This window comes from Xenopus laevis, chromosome 9_10S (genome assembly GCF_017654675.1).
Source record: "Xenopus laevis strain J_2021 chromosome 9_10S, Xenopus_laevis_v10.1, whole genome shotgun sequence".
Classification (NCBI taxonomy): domain Eukaryota; kingdom Metazoa; phylum Chordata; class Amphibia; order Anura; family Pipidae; genus Xenopus; species Xenopus laevis.
This window is the reverse complement of record NC_054388.1, coordinates 1,457,501-1,474,113: the sequence shown is the minus strand read 5'-3', so window position 1 is coordinate 1,474,113 and position 16,613 is coordinate 1,457,501. Positions and strand designations below refer to the sequence as shown.

Below are 16,613 nucleotides of genomic sequence, written 5' to 3'. Positions count from 1 at the left end.
GTTGTGATGTCATCAGTTATAAACGGTGAGTTCTGATGTCATCAGTTATAAACGGTGAGTTCTGATGTCATTTCTGTCACATGACTCATTAAAATTTGTGTATTATAATAAATAAAGTTCCCCCAGTTGCAAAATATGAGGATATTAGAAGTTACCTCGGAGTTCCATGACCTGTATAACTCGGCCTTCGGCCTTGTGTTTTTATATGGTCATGAAACTCCTTGGTAACTTATAATATCCTTATATTTTACAATAGGGGGTACTTTATTCACTATATATATATTACACAAAAGCCATGAATATCTTGTAAATTATATCCTTATAAACACTGACTAGTGATGTCATTTCTGTCACATGACTCACTGAAACGTGTGTATTATAATAAATAAAGAACCCCCAGTTGCAACATATGAGGATATTAGAGGTTACCTCGGAGTTCCATGACCTTCGGCCTTGTGTCTATATATGGTCATGAAACTCCTGGGTGATTTATAATCTCCTTATACTTTACAAGAGGGGGTACTTTATTCTCTATATTCTATAATGAATGGATTAATAAGAGAAATGTGCCCCCCTCTTTCCATGTTACTGACCCCCCTGTTGCCGTTGGCGATGCTTCAGTGCACAAGTTGCTAATGTGCAGCACTTAATGACCCCCAGGGGGACGCCCCCCAGTCCAGCTCTAATAAACCAGTGATTTGTTCAAGGACATTGTTCTCTGTGACTGAACTTTCCCTCCCGACGCTGCCGCAGAGCCGCCATATTTGTACTTGCTGGTGCCTCGTGCTGATTGGTTCTTCCCCACGGTGGCGTCCATATTGTCTGTGTTCTTGTTGGGCGCTGAGTCATGTGCCTTTGTCTGCTGCCGGGATCATTTACTTCATACCCCCCCCCCCATCTCTCTTATCTGAGCGTTACGGCTCGATCAAATCATGGCGCCCACTCTCCATGCACTCGTCCTGCTTCATATCATTTTATATCATATTATTATATCCTATTGTGGGTTAATGAGAAGCAGTTGTTGGGAATTGTAGTTGTGCGGATCAGTAGGTGGGTTCCCCCTGCCCTCAGTAACTGTCCCTATTGCAGTATGTGAGTAGCAGCCTTGCAGTTGGTCTCTCTGTACAAAAGGCTGGACATAATGTTGGCGGCACAGGGGAAACCGGTGGTTGTAAAGTGGGGGGGCACCAATAGTCCGTCCAATCCCAGGGCTCCAGTGGTGCATCATGTGATTATCCCCAGCTGGTTAGTGGCACAGCAAGGGTTACTGAGCAGCCATTACTTTCCATCCCCTGGAGCGGCAGGTCAGGGGCGTGTGATAAATACCGGACCCCCCCCTCCCCAGTCCATTTAGTGCCGACAGCTCGAGTATCAGCCCCTCCATCAGCAGCGCCAGCACGGGGGGCAAATATGTGGGGCTGGGGGGGAGGAATGAGATTGACTTTGTGTAAGTGCTCTATAGGCCTCTATACTTGTCTCTTAATATTATTATTATTATTATCTAATATCCACTTCTATTGGATAAACTCAGCCCCTCTAATGGGGATACACTGGGGAAGCCAATCACTAGCCTCCTGCCCTGGGCTGATACACGGGCTACGTAAATGTAAATCTATTATAAATGTAAGATGTCAGCCCAGAGCAGGTCAGGATTTGCTTCACTGGGGGACTCCCCAACAAATTGCCACCCCCAGTTATAACTCCTCCTACTGCTCCATATAACTCCACCTCCTGCCCCATATACCCCTCCCTATAACTCCACCTCCTGCCCCATATACCCCTCCCTATAACTCCTCCTACTGCCCCATATACCCCTCCCTATAACTCCACCTCCTGCCCCATATACCCCTCCCTATAACTCCTCCTCCTGCCCCATATACCCCTCCCTATAACTCCACCTCCTGCCCCATATACCCCTCCCTATAACTCCTCCTCCTGCCCCATATACCCCTCCCTATAACTCCACCTCCTGCCCCATATACCCCTATCTATACCTCTGTTGCTTTATGAAATTGTTGTGTTCAGTGTCTGTTACATTATTTTCCTTTAATACTGTCAGATCTTTGCTTGGGATTTGCAGGAGACTGTGTGTAGGTGACAGTTGTGTGTTTGTGACAGTTGTGTGTTTGTGGGGGATGGGATGAGCTCAGTGATGATGATGATAATCTGTATCGTGGGATCGGGTGACAGTTGGTGTATAATTTAGCGAGTGGAACGTGTCCCTAATGGACGTCACCTTGGGAATTGTTGTCACTTAGTATTAATGACGCGGTGCTGATGGGAGTGGGATAAAGTCAAACGTCTCATCACCTGTAACTGTCGCCTCTTCTACTGACAGTAGCGCAAGTGCCACATAATCTGTTCAACCCAAAGGGAAAATACTGGACAAAAGGAGCTGTGGGGACATCACGTGGAGGATATCTGATGTGCCAAATTGTCACGGGGGGGGGGGGGTATTTTGGGGCAAATATAGAGCGTGGGCGGTGAAAGTGAGGCTGTGCTTGATGTTCTGAGACAGTCCCTTATTAGGTGACAGTTTGATATCAGGGTGTGAATGTGCCGAGTGATAATGGAAATTCCGTGTCTCCAAGTGACGCATCCCGATAACTGTCCCGTGGGCTTATTAACCCCTGCTGTGCCACTGTATGTTTCACTCCATTGGCCTCCGTGAACCTGTGCCCAGTTATTTTGCTGTGCCGTTCTTCCTTCCAACTATAGGAAAGTGGGAGCCCGTATACAAGTCCATATATACAAGTCCATACATAGCCCATACATAAGCCCATATATATACCCATACATAAGTCCATACATAAGCCCATATATATACCCATACACAAGTCCATATACAAGCCCATATATACAAGTCCATACATAGGCCCACATATAAGCCCTTATTCTCCTGGGCCCGGGCCTGTCTTTGCAGGTTCCAGTCGGTTCCTGATTCTGCTGCTCTAATGAGTCCATAACAAGCCCCGGGGCGAGACCCTCAGCCATAAAGCAAAGCCGCACTGATGGGGGAGGGGTATCATAAAGGGGTTCTGCTCCATCGCACATTGGGCCATATTTGTTCTGACAACTGAACTTCCCACGGGCAAAGACTTGACATTTATCAAGTGACTTTATTCTCATTCATTGGGAGTTATATAGTGTGTGTGTGTGTGTGTATATATATATATATATATTATGAAAGTTTTATTAAAAAGGACTCCTTTTTAATAAAACGTTCATAATAAGTATAAGACCTGAGAGTGTGGATCCTATTTGTATTCTATAGATTTATAATTGAAGATACTGCATCCAGGCAATTGAAACATTTTATCGTGAGTGCCGGCTTTTCATTGGATTATATATATATAAATTTTCGTAGCAGACAGCACCTCATGTCAGCTAAGCCATTTTGTGGCTGCCCCTGTGCACGGAAAAAATTAGTATATAATCCAATCAAGAAAAACCAGCACCAAGGGACTTTAAGTATGAAAAAAGTTGTATTTAAAACATATGTATCACAGGTGATAGATATGTTTTAAATACAACTTTTTTTATACTTAAAGTCCCTTGGTGCTGGTTTTTCTTGATTGGATTTTATATATATATCTATATATATATATATATATATATATAGATATAGATATAGATATAGATATAGATATAGATATAGATATAGATATAGATATAGATATAGATATAGATATAGATATAGATATAGATATAGATATAGATATAGATATAGATATAGATATAGATATAGATATAGATATAGATATAGATATAGATATAGATATAGATATAGATATAGATATATATATATATATATATATATATATATATATAAATATATAAATGGCACACACACGGCTGCCATTAAGGCTTGAGAGTTGTTGTTGTTGAGCTTCTCTTCCATCTCACTGAATCTTTATGAGGAAACGGAAGACTCCGCCACTTTGTGTAAAAGCTCCTGGAGCACCGGCGACTCTGGGTCACTGACCCTCACGTGTTTAATGTGGGAGGTGATGACGTCCGAGAGTGAATAACTGACGAGGCTGAAGGCAGTGGATTTAGTGACGTTGCAGCAGGAGGTCCCACTGGTGGAAGGTTATTTTTGTAAGTGTTTTTGGCTCTATTACCCCCATTCAGTCTTCCCCAGAGAAGCACATCCGGCAGTTTATGGCAAATACTGATAGTGGAACTTGTAAGTTTTGGGTGTTTTTATAGAAGGTTAATGAGCAGTCCCACGCTTGTCCCGTCCCGTTGGCAGTGCCCATTGTCTGTGGTTTAGACAAGTCCCACTACTGGGGCTCACGGCTGTTTGGGAAGGTGTCCCACTTGTTTTGTGGGAGCAAAGTCAAGAGATGCCCATCCAGTCCCATGTAACCCCGCCACCCCCACTTACTCGATCATTTCATCTGATGGATATTAAATTCTATAGTGATATTCTATAGTGAAATGACTGTGTGTGTGTGTGTGTATCTATATATATCTATATATATATACACACCATTACTGGCAACAACTGACCCAAGTGCTACTTACAAAGATGTGTTTAGATGCAGATCCTGGATACGTGAGTGCACATCAGGAGCCTTTAGACAAAAAAAAACTTTTTTAAAAAAAAAAAAATAGAAGAATTTTTATTAAAACTTTTTAAAAACTGGCCAATGTTTCGGTCTCCATCTAAGAACATTGTCAAGACCAAGACAGCACTCCATTTTGAAACAATACCTGGGTGCACAGTAAAGAAAATATATATAGAAAGAAAGACCAGCAACACCAGGATTTTGCATGTAGTTGAAAAAGTCTTATCCATATGCAATAACACTTTTTCAACTACATGCAACTATATATATATATTTCCGGCGCATCCGACTTGATACCTGTGTTTTGTCGGATTGGACCGAAAACGCTTGTTTAGTTGTAACCTTAAAGCACAGCTGATGTAATATTTGGAGGAGCTTCCTTTTGTCTGTAGGAGGGAGCCTACATGTAAGTTAACTTGTAGTATGTAATAGAATGGCTAATTCTAAACAACTTTTTAATTCGGTCTTCATTTTTTATTGTTTTTTTAATTATTTGCCTTCTCCTGACCCCATCTTAAAAAACAAATGCTCTGTGAGGCTACAAATGTATTGTTATTGTTACTTTTTATTCCTCATCTTTCTATTCAGGCCTCTCCTATTCATATTCCAGTCTCTTATTCACATCAGTGCATGGTTGCTAGGGGAATTTGGTCCTTAGCAACCAGATACCTGCTGAAATCTTTCATCTTTCTATTCAGGCCTCTCCTATTCATATTCCGGTCTCTTATTCAAATCAGTGCATGGTTGCTAGGGGAATTTGGACCCTAGTAACCAGATACCTGTGAAATCATGAATCTTTCTATTCAGGCCTCTCCTATTCATATTCCAGTCTCTTATTCACATCATTCTGTGGTTGCTAGTGGAATTTTGTCCCTAGCAACTTCAAAACTGGAGAGCTGCTGAATAAAAAGCTAAATAACTAAAAATAATAACAAATGAAAACCAATTGCAAATTGTCTCACAATAGTAACAGTTTATTGTTAAGGTAAACAATTCCCTTTTAACAGCTTATTTCCCACGTAGTGTACTGTATTGGGTATTGGGTGCCAATCACACACAACATATGACTGGGTGTTAAACATGGAGCCCTCCTGTATCTTCAGCTGTAGAAACTTGATAACTTCTCCTTCCTCCTTATAAATGATACGTGGGCTTTTCTCCTTGCTGATGTGCATTGGGGGTTTCCTTGCCCTTCATGTGAGTGGGTGAGTGAGAAGGGAAAATTCCAGTGCATTGGCATTGGGTGTCGCACAAACACGTTCAATGGAAAGAAACACAATAAATGGCACGAAGGTTGCCAGGTGTTGTAACCCATAGCAACCAATCATTAGGCAGCATTTACTGGTTACTTGTTTAAAAGGAAACGTCTTATTGGTTATGGGTCACTGCACCTGGACAAAGAAACCCCATAATGTCATAAAAGGCACAAAGCCTTGGATTTAAAGGAAAACTATACCTTCAAAATGGATACTTAAGCAACAGATAGTTAATATCAAATTAAGTGGCATATGAAAGAATCTTACCAAACTGGAATATATATTTAAGTAAAAACTTCTACATCTCTTGCCTTGAAGCACCATTTTGTGATGGTCTGTGTGCTGCCTCCGAGATTACCTGACCAGAAATACTGCAGCTCTAACTGTAACAGGGAGACATCACCTGACCAGAAATACTGCAGCTCTAACTGTAACAGGAAGAGATCACCTGACCAGAAATACTGCAGCTCTAACTGTAACAGGAAGAGATCACCTGACCAGAAATACTGCAGCTCTAACTGTAACAGGAAGAGATCACCTGACCAGAAATACTGCAGCTCTAACTGTAACAGGAAGAGATCACCTGACCAGAAATACTGCAGCTCTAACTGTAACAGGAAGAGATCAGCTGACCAGAAATACTGCAGCTCTAACTGTAATAGGAAGAGATCACCTCACCAGAAATACTGCGGCTCTAACTGTAACAGGAAGAGATTGCCTGACCAGAAATACTGCAGCTCTAACTGTAACAGGGAGAGATCACCTCACCAGAAATACTGCAGCTCTAACTGTAACAGGAAGAGATCACCTCACCAGAAATACTGCAGCTCTAACTGTAACAGGGAGAGATCAGCTGACCAGAAATACTGCAGCTATAACTGTAAGAGATCACCTGACCAGAAATACTGCGGCTCTAACTGTAACAGGGAGAGATCACCTGACCAGAAATACTGCAGCTCTAACTGTAACAGGAAGAGATCAGCTGACCAGAAATACTGCAGCTCTAACTGTAACAGGAAGAGATCAGCTGACCAGAAATACTGCAGCTCTAACTGTAATAGGAAGAGATCACCTCACCAGAAATACTGCGGCTCTAACTGTAACAGGGAGAGATCACCTCACCAGAAATACTGCAGCTCTAACTGTAACAGGAAGAGATCACCTCACCAGAAATACTGCAGCTCTAACTGTAACAGGAAGAGATCAGCTGACCAGAAATACTGCAGCTCTAACTGTAACAGGAAGAGATCGACTGACCAGAAATACTGCAGCTCTAACTGTAACAGGGAGAGATCACCTGACCAGAAATACTGCAGCTCTAACTGTAACAGGAAGAGATCACCTGACCAGAAATACTGCAGCTCTAACTGTAACAGGAAGAGATCACCTGACCAGAAATACTGCAGCTCTAACTGTAACAGGAAGAGATCGACTGACCAGAAATGCTGCAGCTCTAACTGTAACAGGAAGCCAGTGTTGAAGCAAAAGACAATTGTTAATTGGCTCATGTGACCTAACATGTATGATTATTTGGTATGTTTGTGTGCACCGTGAATCCTAGGATCCCAGGGGGCGGCCCTTATTTTTTAAAATGGCAATTTTCTATTTATGATTACCCAATGGCACATACTACTAAAAAAGTACCGTATATTATTATGTAAATGGTTTATTTATATGAAGCAGGATTTTACATATGAGCTGTTTTATGCAATATCTTTTTAGAGAGACCCACATTGTTTGGGGGTATAGTTTTCCTTTAAGCTCATTCCAGACTTGTTGTTATTAGTTGCCCTTGGTGTGTGTCCAGCAGTTAGTATATATTTATATATGTATGGCTGGACAGACAGATCTACGCTATTATTAACTCCATAAGTGCCAGGCTGAACTCTTTTACCTTGCGTCTCTTTCCTTTATACGTCGTCTGTCCAACCAGAAACAATCGTTTGTGCCAATCACATTGTCCCTGGAGGAAAACTCTAGTCATAATCCAGTATCGTTTTTGCTTAAAGCTGTGAGTGTAATCTCTTCTGGCAAGCCCCCCCCCCCTCCAGTATAATCCATGGGAATGGAGTGCTGCAGGGAGATGCCTGGGTGCAGTGAGGGGGACATGAGTTGTACCTTTTCCTCTGTATAAAACTCAACTGAATGTGGGACCCAACTCTGGGGCAAATCAATCACAGGCCGGGGGGGGGTGTAAATAGTCACTGGTGATAAAAAGAAGGAACCCCCCTCCTCCTTTTATTACTCTGCTGCCCCACCCACCCCTATTCTGCCTTCTGAGGCTGCAAATTATAAAGGGGGTCATAAAAAAAAAGACTTTGATGTGAATATAAAGACTCTCACCCCCCCCCCCCTGTAATAAACAGCCCCATAGCCAGGGGCAAAAGGTGCAACTGCCGCCTCCTAAATCTATTGTCCCTGACAATCTGTTCCTCTACTTGGGGCTCAGTCTGGTAGTAAATGTGTCGGGACTGTGGGACACTCAACTGTCGGCTCAGGCACCGGGTGTCATATGAGCCCCGTTTGTTACCCTCACATGTGGGAGAACTCATACCCCAGGGCTCAGTGTATTTGCCCTAAAGATGTACCCACACACTCACCCACACCCTCACTCACACCCTCACTCACACTCACTGATGAGGTTTTAAGGGGAACTTTACCCAAAAACATAAGGGATCATTCTCAGTAACGTACTTACAAATGTAACGTGTGATTGGCTGCTGTGGGTTCCCAAGTGTCAGTTGCCCCCAGGCTTGTGTCCCAGTGATCTGTGAGTTGGAGAATCTGGGGGAACACTTTTTGTAACATTTGGGGGGGGCGGTAGCTGTAGCCATTTGTCTGTATTTCTCCTTTAACATGCCAGTTAGATCAGTGACTTTGCTGGGGGGGAGGGGGTCAGTCCATTCCAAAATGTGCAGCAGTGGGGAGGGTGGGAACGTCTGTGATGTCACTGGGTTGGGTCAGTTGGAGGTGAGGCTGGGGGGTGATGGGGAGGTCACATGCATGACATTATGCAAATGAGATGATGGCAGGAAACCCCCAGGAAGGTGGGAAATGGGCACATGAGCCTTTGTTGGGAGGGAGCGGCGTGTGATGGGTTAAAAGCTGAGGGGGTGTTGACTTGTGCAACTCGGCTGCCCCCAGTCCATCAGGAGGAGGAGGAGGAGGAGGAAGGAGAAGAGGAGACGGAGGAGAGTTTTGAGCAGTGAGTGACTTCCCGGGATCATCAGCGACTGCTCGACACCAGGGACCCCCCTGTGCTACTGCCGCTGCTGTGTTCCCCCCATTGTCATCCTGCAGGAATTCCCCAGGGGATCCCCAGGACACAGCAGCCCCCCTCTACTGACAGCCTTCCCTGGGGGTCACTAGAGACACCCCCTCCTTTATCTCTAAGGATTTATCTGCAGCAGCCGGGGGGAGAGATTAAACACTCGCTGAGGATTTGCCACAATTAAGACTTTCTATTTCTGATGGCCCCCCTGTCTAATCCCTCGTTAATTCATTAATTGAGCCCCCCCCCCGTTTCCCATGAGAGAGATTCTGTGATTGAGGCAAATTGGGGCGAGACGGTTGCTTTGCAGCATGAGGGAGAAGGAATGTGGGGTTTGGCCCCCTCTATGTGCTTAGTAGGGTCTCCATTGTGCAGCACCCCCATTTATTGGAGAGGAAGGAGTCTCCCATGTGATATTCCCACAAGCCCAGCCCTGCGTCTCCCACTCACTTGGGAAATCTCCAGTGGTTCTGCTGTGGGGACATTCCTCCTGAGCCCCAAAGCCTTTCGCTCCGGATCATCCCCCCCGTTACCCAGACTGCTCGGTTCCACTCTATGGTCAGTTTGGATTTCAGTAGAATGTACGAGAATGTGGACGTTCCTGCTTTGGCCTCCAGCCCCACGCGTTTCCACATGATGGATTTCTACAGTCACAACCGACAGTGCCTTTTGCAGGAGAAAGGGATTGGGACCATTCACCCGTACGGGACCCCACTACGGACTCAACACTGGAGCAGCTCCAACCACTGTAGGTGACACCCCCGCCCTTATTCTTCTTGCTGATTTTATTGCTAATTTGGCACATTTTATATGTACAGAATGTGTGTTATTGTGGGGGTTCCTCTTTATAAACCATATTTCCCCCCGCGCTTGGCACAGTCCATGCAGCGCAATTTCTGTTGGTCCTTTTGGGAAGATCTTTGTTTGCCATTGTCTCCAGTGCAGGACAGACAAATTCTTTCTACACTATTGTGGGTGGGACTGTCTGTACACAACATACACACACACACACATATATACACATATATATACTTATATACACACACATATATACACACACACATATACACACACACACACATATATATATATACACATATATACATACACACATATATACTCAGTCCTATGGGGCTTATTCTGTTCCAAAACTACAATTCCCAGCATGCCCTTGCCAGTTCCCATGTAGAGGAATGTCTAATAGGGTATATAAGGTTGCCTGTGATTGGTTTAATAATACAAGTTACACAGAAAAGGTGATATTTGGGGCAAAAATGGTCAATAATATTTTATTGTACTTTTTCTGGTGAAACATTTTGGTATTTAAAGTGACAGTGTCTAATGAATTGTACCCCTGCCCTCTGTGAGGAGCGGTCTAGCAGGCCTTGCTACACTTGGGGGCAACATTCATTGAAATAATAACAATATCCCCATTTCTCACCATTTGATACAAAAACCTTTCCTTTAACCCTTTCCCTCTGTAACATTTTGCCCAGTTCCATTGCTGGATTTTAAGGGATCTTTGGGGCGTTTTGAAAGCACAATGTGGGATTTAGTGGAAGTGACTGGAAACCAATACGTTGCTGGGAATACTGGTCTTGCTGGGGCAGCTGGAATGTTCTCATACTATGTGGCTGCAGTCATAAAGGGCAACTCCACCCAAAATCTATTTAGAAAACAGAATTCTCGGCAGCTCTCCAATAAAACGTAGGGGTTTTGTGTTCTCTGTGACGCTGTAAATGTTGCAGGTTTCCTCCAGGAGTCGGAACCAGTAGTGCAGCGAATATAAACACACAGTTTAATGTATATTCTGTTTTTGGGTGGAGATGTGCCTCTGTGCTGCCACTGGCTGATATTGCAGACAATTAAAGGCACAGTGTCGCTGCTAATAAGTGTGAGTTTGTGTTATGGTTCCTTGTCCTTTATTGTGTGGGTTTGTGGTGGCGTTTTGGGAAGCACCTTTTTCCCTGTTGCTTTTGTTTCCAGCAGGAAGTTCTATTTTGTGTTGTAGGAAAGGACAGGAAGTTGGAAATGCGACTGAAAACGATGTCCTCCCGCATGATTTGTTCTCTCTATGTCATGTTCAGTTCCAGCAAGTACAAACCGAGCAGGGCAAGAGATGTACTTGAAGTATGGTAATACACACAGTAGTTAATGTCATCTTTATTTATATAATATATATATATATATATATATATATATATATATATATATATATATATATATATATATATATATATATATATATATATATATATATATATATATATGAATAGATCTTTCAGCCGCTCGTTATCCCATGAGCCCCTGCAGATCAGGTAAGAAGAGAACAGGTAAAATCCCATGAGTCTCTTGTAAATGATTTCACAGTCAGCCCCGTGTGTGACTTGCTCCATAGGAAAGAGTGAAAGCAAATTGTCGGCGCCAGTGTGAGTTGCAGTCGATGTAGTTGTGTGTGAGTCTATGAGAGCAGCAGGGAAAGTGTTTTGTGTATTTGCTGCACTGGGGTCTGTAGGGAATGTGACCTGTGCTATTTATGTTGCTATATTAGGGGGCAGCTCATTTATGTTCCAGTTTCCCGTGTAGTGTCTGGAAGTTGTGCTGTTGAGTCTCAGAGTTTCCATTGCCGGCAGCAAGTATTTGGCAGGCAGGGGAGTAGATAAGAGCCCCACATGTCTCCTTATCACACGTCTCCTTATCAGCAGCAGCAATGCTTTTATCTGCTTGTGGCGGGAGGCTGGGCAGGGCTCACATAAACATTGCACTTGCTATTTATTGTACTCGCTCATGATACACAGTGCAGGGGCTGAAAGATCTAACGCTTTGCTCTGAACTCACAACCCAAATACACACACAGACCCTCTTCTGTTATAAACACAAGTACAATATGGGTGCAGGGAACTCCTCTCCAACTCTCGACACCCGAAATGTTTATTTACACTCACTGCCATAAAGCAAGGCCGGCCTGTTGTCTTCTACTAGAAAGGAAACTATAAACACATGGAACAATATTATGTGTAATGGGGAGAACACAGAACCAGGACAGGTTGGACATATGCTCAGAGGGCCTGACCCATGGAGCTGACAGTCTAGCAGTTGGGGCACATGAGTGACATGCAATGAAAACACTTAACTTACTTTTAGTATGTTATAGAATGGCTAATTCTAAGCAACCTTTTAATTGGCCTTCATTATTTATTTGTTGTAGTTTAATTAGTTTGCTTTTTCTGATTCTCTCCAGCTTTCAAATAGGGGTCACTGACCCCATGTAAACAACAAATAACTCTGTACGGCTACAAATGTATTGTTATTGCTACTTTTTATTCCTCCTCTTTCTATTCATATTCCAGTCTCTTATTCAAATCAATGCATGGTTGCTAGGGGAATTTGGACTCTAGCAACCAGATGGGTGAAATTGCAAACTGGAGAGCTGCTGAATATAAAGCTAAATAAGTCAAATATAATGAAAAATGAAAACCAATTGCAAGTTGTCTCAGAATACCCCTCTGTAGGTCCTACTAACCGTTCATTTAAAGGGGATGTGAAGGCAAAGGTACACTTATTGGGGTATTTGTATTCTTTCTATCAGATTTAGCAGCAGAGTATCTGGGTGCAGTGCAGGACATATAGTTCTGTGCTCAGGAGTAGTGGTGGCCGGTCCCTCACCTCCCCCTGCTGTTTCCTGTGTTTCTATTGCACTGACCCCCCCCCCCCCCCCAGGCACAGATAACTCCGGAATCTCCTGTTTGTTTACAGGCCTCGCTGACCTTTTCATCTTATCTGATAGATGGGGGGGGGGTGCATAGTGGCCATTTGGTCTGTGTTGATTTATTGCTCTGCAGCCCCCCTGTGACACATGGAATGTGATTTGCACTTCAGTGGCCTCCCCCCCCCCCCCACAAACACTTCTCTGCACAATGAAAGCAACTGTCATTCTAATCCGCAGTCCAATAAACAGTAATTACACATGATCTCTGCTTCAGAAACACTAAGTTACCTTTGAAAGCTGTCTGTCCATTCTCTGCACTAGTGCTTCTGACTCCTGAATCAGTGGAGCACCAGCTGATGATGATGATGATGAACACATTCCATGATGGATTCAGCTATTTCTCTCCGTCTCCGGCACATTCCACATCATTATTTCCTGCATGGACTAAAGCAAAACAGATATTGATTGAGATCCACATTGATTGTGCTTAATGAACGACCTTTTCCAAACAACTAAAGGCGGCCGTACACCTAAGGGCAGAGACACTTGTTGCAATTCAGGGAGATTATTATATAACCTTCTCTTCTTCGGGGCGACTGATCTCCCCAAACTACCTTTCCACCGGCTAGAATCTAAATCGTCGGCAGAAGCAGCTTCACGAGGAAACTTCGGGCGACTTCAGAAAACGAAGTGATCCGTGAGCCATCTCGCCGGTGATTTACATTCTAGTTGGGGAGATCAGTCCCCCCCAAAGAACAGATTTGTCGCTGTGCTACTAATCTCCCCGAATGTGAGCGCGTGTCTCTGCCCTAAGACGCACAAATGTGACCGCAGAGTTGTGCACCGACAGTTATCCACGTGACTGATCCAGCACTCGCAACTTGTTGTTGTTGCACTGCCTGGACTTCCACTGTACACTATTCATTATATAAAGATCAACCCATTCTAAGCAGCCTTTCAGTTGGTCTTCATTGTTTATGGTATTCTGCATTGTGTGACAGAAAAATGCTACCTTGTTGTTGTGGGGGTCAGTGACCCCAGATAATCCTTTAAATGTGTAAGTAACCACAGGAGGCAAGTTTATAGGACATTTCCTCCTATTCACAGATGAGAAGCAGATCTGCACTAAATAAACCCACCAGTTTCCTAGCCGACCCCCCCCCCCTTGTGCTGACACTGAGCAGCTTCTAGTCAATTCTATGACCTCTATCTGCCAGTTCTTACCCCCCCCCCCAGTCCTGGGGTTCATTGAGGAACAGAACTAAATCATTCCACAGTTACTTTTTAGAAAACAATGTGATGTGGGGCCACAACATGTCTGTTTTATACCCACAATGCAGCATTGTTCTGCCAGTTGGATAACACTGCCCTGCCTGACAGTTGTGCAGTTCAGTTGTGGTCAGTGTAAGGATCGTGTGTGTGTGTGTGTGTGTGTGTGTGTGTATAATGATATTGATATAGAAGTTGTCGTGTGTGTGATACACAGCCACTAACATTAGGGTCCCGCCGCATGTAAAGTTGATCAGGGAGAGCTGCTGGGGGGCCACTTGCAGTGTGTTAAAGGGATAAAGCCTCATATAGACGTGTGCTTTAAATCACTCATCAGAGGAACTGTGAGGTTCTTGTGCTGTGGGGCCCCTCAGAGCACTGTTGCACAACCATCACCCACAAACGTGACTCCCCTCCTTTATACAAGTGTGGGTTGTTGTAGTTCAGTCCAGTGTGTAGGATCAGACACAACACTGACCCGAGCAGCATCAATGTGACATCACATAATAGTCCCATTGTCTGTCGCCTCCATCTGTGCTTCTTGTAGCGCACCCCAAAAAACTCACCTCATCTGCTGCTGCATTTAACCCTTTCCTTGCCACACACTCATAACTGCCCTCCTGGGCCTTCTTGCCGACTCAACCACGGGTCATACAGGGACGGCCAAGTGTGTCAAGCCCAAAGGCTTTATATAGAACTGCGGGTGCAATATGTGTGTGTCTCTCGCACACTTGTATGTAAATAGGGTGCAGGGAGGGAACACTACTCCCTTGAAGTCCTACCTACTGCATTTTCAGAGCAAGGCTATTTTTCACAATTGATTTAGTTCAGTAGTCATGCATTACAGTGCACATCTTCATCCGGCAGCTTTTGTTGAACTAATTCTCCCAGAATCCTGCAGGTGGGAAATCTTTGTGTTTCAGCTTCGTGCCTGATGTTGGATGGTTTTCCTCGGCACCACAATGCAATGGCACTAACCCATGAATGCATATTTAGATTGTAAGCTCTTCGAGGCAGTGAAAATGTAAAGTTTGGTGCAAGTTTTCTCTTCTAACTCTGCTTATGTTTGTTTCTCCCTTCAGCAATTGAGACTCAGAGCACGAGTTCAGAGGAGATTGTACCCAGCCCCCCATCCCCACCACCGCTCCCCAGAATCTACAAGCCCTGCTTTGTGTGTCAGGACAAGAGTTCGGGGTATCACTATGGAGTCAGCGCTTGTGAAGGTTGCAAGGTAAGTGTTACCCCTGTGCGGGACAAAGACCCTCTTCTTTTGATCTCTCCTCTGCCTGCACCCCAACACCTTGCCTCAGCTCAGGGTGCAGACACATACAAAACATTTCAGTGCTCAAACCCCAAAATCCACCACATGTGCCTGAACCCGAGCCAAAGAATGGAAACACCCCAAGATCCACAGTGTTTGGCACTCACATAGAGCCAAGCCAAACATGAAGGGAACCCATTGTAATGATTATTTTAACCTCTTCCTCACCACGAGACATTGACTACAATATATTTACACACAGTTTTTGTTTTTTTTACTTTTATCAAAAACCCTGAACTACAATTCAAATATAAACTCACCCAAAGTGAAGATCTGAGCACTTTTGAGATTTTACTTTATATTTGCTGAAGAAAAACAAGTCATTTGCAGCTTTAAGGAGCTCTCAGCACGTGTGGGTATCGCATGCATTGCACAATGCGCTGGGATTCTTGCATGTAAAGTGTTTCATTTATGTGCCAACGGATCCAGATTAGAAAGTGTTTAGGAGATTTGTTTTGTGTGGGATGTAATGAGCCTGTTGGATCCCACTACCTTTCTGCAGAAATGTCAATATAAAGTGGGAGCATCAAATAAGGCCCTAAAAATCCCTGCTGTGGCTCATTATCATCCCAATATTAGTGGTACCTATTAATTAGTGGTACCTATTAATTAGTGGTACAAAGTGCCAGACATACAATCACTCAGGGCACCTTGATCTCTGGGTCGTCATGGAGGTTTGGAACAGATGCAGTGAGCACTTAGACTGTAAGCTCTATGGGGCAGGGATCTGTTTCCCACTGTTACCACATAGCACTTTGTCCTGATATGAATTCTGTGTATTTTTATTATGTGATTTGTCTTCCCCGTGTATACTTTTATTTATTTATATATATATATTGTACTTTTATGCACGGTACATCGCTACGGCTCTTTACACATACTTGCACCCAAACGATTCCAAATAACGGGGTGAGGGACAAATGGCTCCAGCGGTCGCTTTACCCTAAGTCTCTTTCTCGCAGGGCTTTTTCCGTCGCAGTATCCAGAAGAACATGGTGTACACATGTCACAGAGACAAGAATTGCATCATAAACAAAGTCACGCGCAACCGCTGCCAGTATTGCCGATTGCAGAAATGTTTCGAGGTCGGAATGTCTAAAGAATGTGAGTAACGGGCGCCCAAAGGTGGTCAGGGTCATTCCTGTTATCTGATTGGTGCAAGTACCCGGGGCATTTAGTACGCGGGGGAGAGTAAAGGGTGTGAGTTCCTAAA

General features: G+C 43.9%; 1 protein-coding gene across 6 annotated transcripts in view; it reads left to right on the top strand.

Moving 5' to 3' along the window:
• rara.S (retinoic acid receptor alpha S homeolog) overlaps nucleotides 1-16,613 on the top strand; it is a 49,675-nt gene that overhangs the window by 24,197 nt on the left and 8,865 nt on the right. For 3 of the 6 annotated variants that reach the window (XM_018237962.2, XM_018237961.2, XM_018237963.2), the window contains 2 exons: nucleotides 15,162-15,310; nucleotides 16,363-16,504. In XM_018237962.2, the coding sequence (XP_018093451.1) occupies nucleotides 15,162-15,310; nucleotides 16,363-16,504 (291 nt within the window). Of the gene's footprint in view, nucleotides 1-8,910; nucleotides 9,850-11,111; nucleotides 11,237-15,161; nucleotides 15,311-16,362; nucleotides 16,505-16,613 lie in introns of those variants that run through there. The other 3 variants (XM_041579111.1, XM_018237960.2, XM_018237964.2) reach the window with 3 other exon arrangements.